Below are 8150 nucleotides of genomic sequence, written 5' to 3'. Positions count from 1 at the left end.
TCACCGTTCAGTTTCTCATATTAATCCATTTTCCTTCAGTTTTCCCACTTCTTCTCATCCAAACAGTAGACTTATCCAATTAGCTAGGAAGTAATTAAACTGCCAAACACAATCAAACCATTTTCTTTTACTCATGCTTTCAGCTGGAGAAGACATATCGAACATATTAGAGTTTCAATGTTAATACTGATGCTGACCAAGAACTAAAGCCCATATAAACCAGGAGCTTAATAGTACTGTCAAGAGAGTTTCAGCCATGAAGATTACTAGCTCATCCACTCTTGGAACTTCACCTGATAGGAAACAAACCCTGGACAGAAAGATTGATGGAGTTTCCGCCATGGAAAGTATTTCATATCTCCACCATGCCCCTACGACATTTCTCGGGTCTAGAGATGGAGATTATCCACCAACCAGAAGCTTTAAGGATGCCAAGGACATATGTTTTGCAGAGACCGTAAAGCTTTGGACCATTGCAGGCCCCATTGCCTTTAACTTGTTGTGCTACTATGGTATTAACTCCTCCACAGCCATCTTTGTTGGACATATCGGAGACGTGGAGCTCTCTGCTGTTGCAATCTCTCTGAATGTCATCGGAAATTTCTCTTTTGGCTTCCTGGTAAATTACCCTCTACAGAAATTTAGTAGGATTATCTATTTGGTTTCATCCAAGTACATATTTTTAAATTTTAATTTTATAAATGCATCATATTGAGTACCAAAGAAAACCTCCAGTTTATGGATTTTCTAGGACTTTCTCACTACATTGGAACCATCCACATTTGAGTCCCACATTTATGTTTCATCCTTGCCAGAATCCAGCCGAATAAAAAAAATGTCCTTTTCTTTTTCTCACTACATTTATGTTTGATTGGCTACTTTTTTTTTTCTTTTTCTTTGCAAAGTGTCCTTGTAGAGTCGTAGAGAAATCGAAAAAATGAATGGTTCCCATTATTGAATTACATTGCATGCATGAGGCAGAAACAGTGACATCCTTACAAAACACCTTGTAATTAAGGACCATGGATAAAGCAATGAATTAATGTGTTGTATGAAATTGCAGTATGGTATGGCAAGTGCACTAGAAACACTATGTGGGCAGGCATTTGGTGCAGGGCAAGTAGGTCTGCTAGGAATTTACTTGCAACGCTCATGGATTATAATGACTATTGCGTGCTCCTGTTTACTGCCAATTTACATCTACGCAGCACCAGTCCTAAAGCTTCTTGGCCAAGACGAGAACATCGCAGATGTAGCCGGGAAATTATGTATCCAAATCATCCCTCAAATGTTTTCAATGGCCATCAACTTCCCAACCCAAAAGTTCTTGCAGGCACAGAGCAAAGTTTCATTTCTGTCACTGTTTGGTTTTGCAACTCTCGTATTACACATAGGACTCCTATGTGTCTTCCTCAAAGTTTTCGGTTGGGGAATGAGCAGCGCTGCTGCAGCATTTAACATCTCATCCTGGGCAATGACGTTGGCTCAGGTGGTTTATATAGTTGGTTGGTGTAGAGATGGCTGGAAGGGATTGTCATGGTTAGCTTTCAAGGACTTATGGTCCTTTGCAAAACTCTCTGTAGCTTCAGCTATTATGCTTTGCCTAGAGATTTGGTATTTCATGACCATACTAGTTATCACTGGCCACCTTGACAATGCTGTTATTGCTGTTGGCTCCCTTGCAATATGGTAAGGGTCATAACTATGCAATTTCTGTAGTTAATTGTTTACCTAGTGAATGACGTTGATTTTTGAATTGATTTGTGTTTGTCTGTTTCAGCATGAATGTGAATGGCTGGGAAGCAATACTGTTTGTTGGGATCAATGTTGCGATAAGGTGAGGAATGCAGTTCTGCTCTTTGCTACTGATTCTTATTTTCTTGATCTCACGCTACTTAGAGTACATGATGATCTTCTCCAATTTACCACCTTGGCAGCGTTCGGGTCTCCAACGAGCTTGGATCAGCACATCCTAGAGCTGCAGAATACTCTGTCATTGTCGCCATCACCGAGGCTCTCCTTCTTGGGATTCTTTTCGGGGTGGTTATTATGGCTGCAAAGGACAATTTTGCCATCATCTTTACCAACAGCAAAGAGATGCAACAAGCCGTGTCTCGTATAGCTTTCCTCCTTAGTATTACAATGGTGATTAATAGTGTTCAGCACGTTATTTCAGGTAAAAATATCTCTGATCGAATAGTCGTACAGTTTAACACTATATATGTAGTGTGTTTTAAAATTAAAACACTAAATTTGTAGCAGACAATGAACTAGGATCATAGTCTCATAGATCAAGTAGAATTATATATGGATGTACGGTTCTTTCTTACAACACAAGTTACCTCTTGAACTAGGAAAAACAACACAATCTTTTTGCAGGTGTTGCTGTTGGAGGAGGGTGGCAAGCTCTGGTGGCTTACATAAACTTATTTTGTTATTATATTGTTGGGCTACCTACTGGGTTTTTTCTTGGTTACCGAACAAGTATGAGAGTTGAGGTAAAAAATATATGTACCTAACATGAACAAACAGTTGATTAACTAACATTGGTAACTATGGAACTTATAAGAAGCGCGAAATTCTGGCTGTAGGGAATTTGGGTTGGTATGATATTTGGAACAGTTTTGCAGACACTCATCCTCTTGTACATCCTTTATAAAACCAACTGGATCAAGGAGGTAATTATTAATTGTATACTGGTGCTAGTGTTCTTATTTTCTTATTTTTAAAATGTAGAATTTTTCTTAGGTAAATCAGTGTGATGTCTTAGTATTTCAAATCATCCAAATTCAAACCGCAGGTTGAACGAGCTACAGAAACAATTGAACAGTGGACTGAAGAAGAACTAGTAGAAATTGATCAAGAACACAAGATTGGACAAGAATTGAAGGTGGATCTCTAACTATTTAAGTATCTTGCTGGAGCTAGTTGCTAGACCCTACGAATAGCGTCACAGTAGGCAGATCTTCAAAACGATCCATATAGATAAACTTTAGTTCTTCCCACAGTTCTTTATAATAGTCGTTATTATTACTTTCTTCTGAGTATCAGATCGATAGAGCTAGCATAAAGTATAGTTCATCATTGATCATTTTATATATGGAAGATTTGAATAAAGCGGTGCTTTAGAAAACAAAGGAAAAATCAACAACAATAACAAGCAACTATACAAGCAAATGAATGCTCTTTAGGTTTGAATTGAGTACTTTGTGAGTTTCATTACCCAGACAAATGCATGAAAAAAATTCAAAGCATTAATTGGGTCCTCATGCTACTGCATAAGAGTGAAGCAGAGGCTGAATGTGATAATGAAAGCACTGCATAAGTTAGATGACCCTTCTTGATGAGGAGAAGAAAATACAAGATCTCGTGCAAAGCTAGAATTATAGAAGAATAAGTTCCGGATAAATCAATTCTAGAGAACCTGGCCAAGACAACTTATGTACATTGATCCAGCTAAAACACGGTCCAGAACTCAATAACTGCAATGATAAACTGAACTCACAATTACAGTCTTGATTAGCAATTCCTACTTCTAAATCAAGGTGTCAAATTATTATTTACTGGCATAAAACTGGTCCTCTAGCTAACACAATTAAGTTTTTTTTTTTTTTTTTTTTGGTAATAACACAATTAAGTTTAAAAAGCAACCTTGTGTAGATCATGTTCACCTTCGATGGGGAAAATATGGAAATGTCCCATAAAAGAATCATGAATGTAACTTCAAATTCTTCCTCATGAAGCGCCGCCCTTCTTCAACCCTCAAAATATCCATCACCATTGCAAGACTACTCAGATACTCCTTGCCTATCAACCGGTTGAAAACATTTTTCCAAGAAGTGGGGAGCTTAGAGATGAGGACATTGACATGAAATTTCTCATCGACCACCAGTCCAGAAGCGAAAAGAGAATCAAAGATACTATTGAATTCTTTAACTTGCTCCACAATTGGTTTTGTCCGAAGGATCCGAAATTTGATGTACTTTTCAACCAGAGATGTCTCTGTTGTAATCATAGATGCTTCTGTTCCAAATTTTAATTCTAGATCTTTCCACAGTTCTTTCGCAGTCATAGTCTTCTGTTTCTGTGAGTAAGCATGAAATAAACAAACAGATAGATGATGCAAGATCGTACGACCACACCTGGTGTCATCATTCATCCATTTCTGTTTAGCAGCCATGGATTGAACAATTTCCTCTGGACTTGCTTCTAATCCAAGCATAATGGTTGGGCAGGGCTCACAGAGTACATATGCAACCTTCAATTTCTTTAGGTAAAGTTTCATCTGTTGCGCCCAGATATGGTAGTTCTTCCCATAAAAACGAATAGGCTCAATCTGAGCTAGTCGGGATCTACATTTGTATTAACTAGAAATCAGTCCATCATTCTATGCATCAAAGGAAAAAGCACAATATGAGCATATATCTTTTTTTTTTTTGATCGGGTTAGTTGTTAGTAACTCACACACCCATGCAGTGGTATCCCAGCGCCAGGACACCTGCACCGACATTGCGGAGAAAGCCTGGCAAAGCCAGACTAATCCACTGCACCGCAGACGCACGAACCCAAGGGTCCCTCAAATCTGCTGGCCACGGGATGGAGCTGGGATTCGAACGCTAGACCTGGGGGTTCCAGACTAGGCCATTCGACCAACACACCACACCACGTGGTTATGAGCATATATCTTATAAAACCAAAATCCAAATTAACATCTAATAACTCTCACCTTAACTTTGATACAGAACTCTTGTTCTCATTCTCCTTTTCTCTGGTTCCCAAACTAACTTCTGGTTCTGAAGAGATAACACGATTAACATCAATATGAACTCATCAGTACGTAAAACAAAAGCATTAAAAGTTATAATTAGTCCAGCCAAAAATTCTTGGTTGTAATGGAACGTGTAAGAGAAAGAAGGCTATGCAATATCCAAAAGTTGAGAGCTAATAAACTAATTTCCTGGGAGCTAACTAGATGGTATATTTGGTTTTATGGTATACCTTCAGTGGTAGGAACTTGCTTTTCATTGTCTTGTTCAGCTGTCGGTTTGAAATAATGAGGCAACAAACTTCGGTTTCTCTTGTTTAGTAGCTCTTGTTCTGCCTGCAATTTCTCATCTTCTTGAAGGTTCAACTGGTCTGTTTTGTCAACTATATTCTGAATTAATCCACAAACCAATTTAGAATACAATCCATAAGCAGAACAGAAATTCTTGAAGTTCTTAATTCGACCAATGCCCCCAAAAAAATAGAATAGCAACCCATAAGCAGAACAGAAATTCTTGAAATTCTTAATTCTACCAATGCCCTCCATAAAATCTACGTTTCTCTTCTCTTGTAGGAAGACTACACACCCAAAACACAGATGAAACAATTAATGCCTACTAAAACAGATCAGTATCATCAAGCTTAAAGAACCAAACTGCAATATATAGCAATGGAAACATAGAAAAAGTAAGATGACTAGAATAAACGAACACAAACCAATTAAACAAGGGATTGGGGCACTTTCACATAACTCGATCATGGACTTTGGTTTAATATGATTGTAAATAATCTCTTGCGAACAGCTACTATAGATACATAAGACCTACTATATACATTAAAGATCGAATTCAACATTCCTCGTTTTCTACACACTATCTAGGCAAGCAAGGGCAGAAATTAGGGTTTCACCTTGAGATGGTCTTCAATCGACATCGTGTCCTCCAGGTCCTCTCTAACGTTTTTCTCTTCCATCAGAATTAAACCCTTATATATTCCGCAGGTGGATGCTATCATACCAAGACCAGAGTTCCAACACTTTTCGAATTCTACTTTCATACCTAGGCTAGAGTTCCAACCTCTTTCGAATTCTAAATATGAAGAATATTTCACATGTATTATCATCAACGAATTCCAATATTAGAATTGGGGTGAAGAGAGATATTATTTCACATGTTTTATTTCATGGTCAATCCAATTTTTGAAAATGAGAGTTAAACCAGGTACCTAGCCCATATTAAGGAAGAATACACCAGATAATAGAACAACATGAAAGGGATCGAATCACATGCATTAGTGAACGAGGCACATATCCTTCTCTAACTAGATGAATGTAGTTCATGCTCACAAACCACCACATTCCCCTTGACACCCCAATGCCAAAAGTACTATACGCTCTTCGTATATTTATTTATTTAGTTATCTTTTTTCATATAAACTATGGCCTATAGAAAACAATTTTGGTGGGTTTGGCTTGTGAACCACACTTGATTTTCAAAAATTCACATGATACTTTCATTGATAGAACTCATGTCAAGAAAGTCATTACATACCCACCCGCTGCCTCAAAACAATGGGCAAAAACAAGGATTCATAATGAAAACCACAGTAGTACATAGGATAGACTAACTATATTCGAACTTAACGTTCACTTATCTAAAGCGAGCATATTACTATGACAAACTTTTACATAGTTTATAGGCATATGAGCAAAGTAATTAACTAATACTCATTAGCGCGCTCGCTAGAAATTAACGAGCAAGGTTCCTAGAAAAGTAAGGAATTAATAGAAAAAGAAAAAACTAAACTAAATAAAAGGCCCAAGACTCAAAAACAGCTAAGCCCTAGGCCCAACAAGTAAGGCCCAGTTTCACTCCAATTTCATAGGCTGCAATCTGCATACCCACGAGCCACCATGACTCGCCGTAGCCCTACCGCCACGACCCGCTGCAGCCCTACCGCACCGAACCGCCGCCGCGGGCCTCCATTCCGCTTCAAGAGACACCATCATTGCCAGCCAAAGGATGAAAGAAATGTCCCGCTAAACAGGTAGATTCAAACCCAAAACATGTGGGGATCCATCGCTTCCAAGTCGTCCAACCGCCGCTCTTGCTCGGGCCCGAGCCTAGTTCGTTGCCGCCTCGCCATTCTTGAAAAGATGCACCCAGAAACAGCCTGCTTCAATGCAAATAAAACCTCAACCTCCACTGTCAAAACCTCAAAATCAAGCCATCACATAAATCAAAGGACCACAGACCAAGCATCACCCATCCGGCAGCATCACGACGTTGATGAGGCGGCGTCGGAACGCCGCCGGACGAGAAGGGGATTGCAAAATTCGGCCTTGGTTTGGTGGCGGCATCTTCCTTTGTTTTTATGTGGTTTAAAATATAAGTTTAAAGTATTTTGAAGATACTCGTGACACCGACTAAAAAATAAAAGGATTTTTGTCCATTTACCCCATTTATAGGGATTTTTTTCCCACTAACCCCATTAAGTTTTTTTAATTCTCTCTTACCCAATACACTCTAAGGGAGTCTTCCCTAATACCCCATTAAGATTTTTTTTTTTTTTAAATTTTTTTTAATACCATTTTACCCCTAACCCCTTTGTTACTTAGAGAGAGAGAGAGAATGGAAGAGAGAGAAACCATAGGAGACTTCGCCGGAGCCCGTCACTGGCCACCGGAATCCGGTCACCGGCCGCTTGAATCCGGTCACCTGTCGCCTGATTCAGGCCAACTTTTGACGGATTTCGGTCACCGATCACCGGCCGCCGAATTCCGGTCACACCGGATTTTTCTGAAAACCTCTATTGCCCTCCAATAGAGGGGCAATAGAGGTCTATTGCCCCCCAATAAAGTGGCAATTGACGTCTATTGCCCCCCAAGAAAGTGGCAATTGACGTCTATTGCCCCCCAATAGACGTCGTCTATCAACCATGTATTGCCCCCAATAGACGTCTGTTGCCCCCTAATAGAACTTTTGGTAGCCGGAATAGGAATTAATCTTTCTATGATTAGACAAATAAAACTTTGATTAAAGAAAAAAACGAAGAGATTATATAAATTTTAAAACGTCTATTGCCCCCCAATAGACATTCAAAACTTTTTTTTTTCCCTTCTGTCCCATTACTTAGAAAAAAAAAAAAAAAAAAAAAAGATCTGTGCACCTAGAAAATGATATGGGCACCCATATCTTCTCCCTCTTTCTCCCTTCGCCGGTTGCAGACCCGAGAATCCGGGATTTGTTGTAGAAGCAGAGTAGTGGCATGAAATTCATAAGAAACGCTCGTCAAGCACGCCGCTCTCGCCTACCTCCAGCCAATGTCGACACCGCCGGAGTTCGGTGGCAAGGGCCTGCTCGTCTTTCTCCTCCTCAACTACTTCC

The 8150-nt window shown here is 39.4% G+C and overlaps 2 protein-coding genes across 2 annotated transcripts; one reads left to right on the top strand and one right to left on the bottom strand.

Annotated features, from left to right (window-relative positions):
• Positions 1-256: 256 nt before the first annotated feature.
• LOC133716774 (protein DETOXIFICATION 34-like) lies at positions 257-2902 on the top strand. Its single transcript, XM_062143432.1, has 7 exons — positions 257-619; positions 1064-1689; positions 1781-1837; positions 1938-2176; positions 2380-2498; positions 2592-2678; positions 2801-2902. Exons 1-7 carry the CDS (start codon positions 257-259, stop codon positions 2900-2902), a joined length of 1593 nt encoding a protein of 530 aa, XP_061999416.1.
• A 456-nt stretch (positions 2903-3358) lies between these two features.
• On the bottom strand, positions 3359-5892 carry LOC133713679 (uncharacterized). Its single transcript, XM_062139709.1, has 4 exons — positions 5674-5892; positions 4999-5155; positions 4727-4793; positions 3359-4352 (listed from the first exon to the last, which is right to left on the bottom strand). The coding sequence occupies exons 1-4, from the start codon at positions 5884-5886 to the stop codon at positions 3710-3712; spliced, it is 1080 nt and encodes a 359-aa protein (XP_061995693.1). The 5' UTR covers positions 5887-5892; the 3' UTR covers positions 3359-3709.
• Positions 5893-8150: the final 2258 nt, after the last annotated feature.

Source organism: Rosa rugosa, chromosome 6, assembly GCF_958449725.1.
Source record: "Rosa rugosa chromosome 6, drRosRugo1.1, whole genome shotgun sequence".
Classification (NCBI taxonomy): domain Eukaryota; kingdom Viridiplantae; phylum Streptophyta; class Magnoliopsida; order Rosales; family Rosaceae; genus Rosa; species Rosa rugosa.
The sequence above is the reverse complement of the archived record's forward strand: the minus strand, read 5'-3'. Positions and strand labels throughout refer to the sequence as shown.

What these genes read in the sequence shown, in the direction of transcription:
- LOC133716774 (XM_062143432.1), top strand. Translation starts at nt 257, where the DNA reads ATGAAGATTACTAGCTCATCCACTCTTGGAACTTCACCTGATAGGAAA. An exon ending in GGGATCAATGTTGCGATAAG is followed by an intron (nt 1,838 to 1,937) that starts GTGAGGAATGCA and finishes CCACCTTGGCAG; the next exon opens with CGTTCGGGTCTCCAACGAGC. An exon ending in TGTTCAGCACGTTATTTCAG is followed by an intron (nt 2,177 to 2,379) that starts GTAAAAATATCT and finishes ATCTTTTTGCAG; the next exon opens with GTGTTGCTGTTGGAGGAGGG.
- LOC133713679 (XM_062139709.1), bottom strand. Translation starts at nt 5,886, where the DNA reads ATGATAATACATGTGAAATATTCTTCATATTTAGAATTCGAAAGAGGT. An exon ending in CGATTGAAGACCATCTCAAG is followed by an intron (nt 5,156 to 5,673) that starts GTGAAACCCTAA and finishes GGATTAATTCAG; the next exon opens with AATATAGTTGACAAAACAGA. An exon ending in AGTTCTGTATCAAAGTTAAG is followed by an intron (nt 4,353 to 4,726) that starts GTGAGAGTTATT and finishes ATACAAATGTAG; the next exon opens with ATCCCGACTAGCTCAGATTG.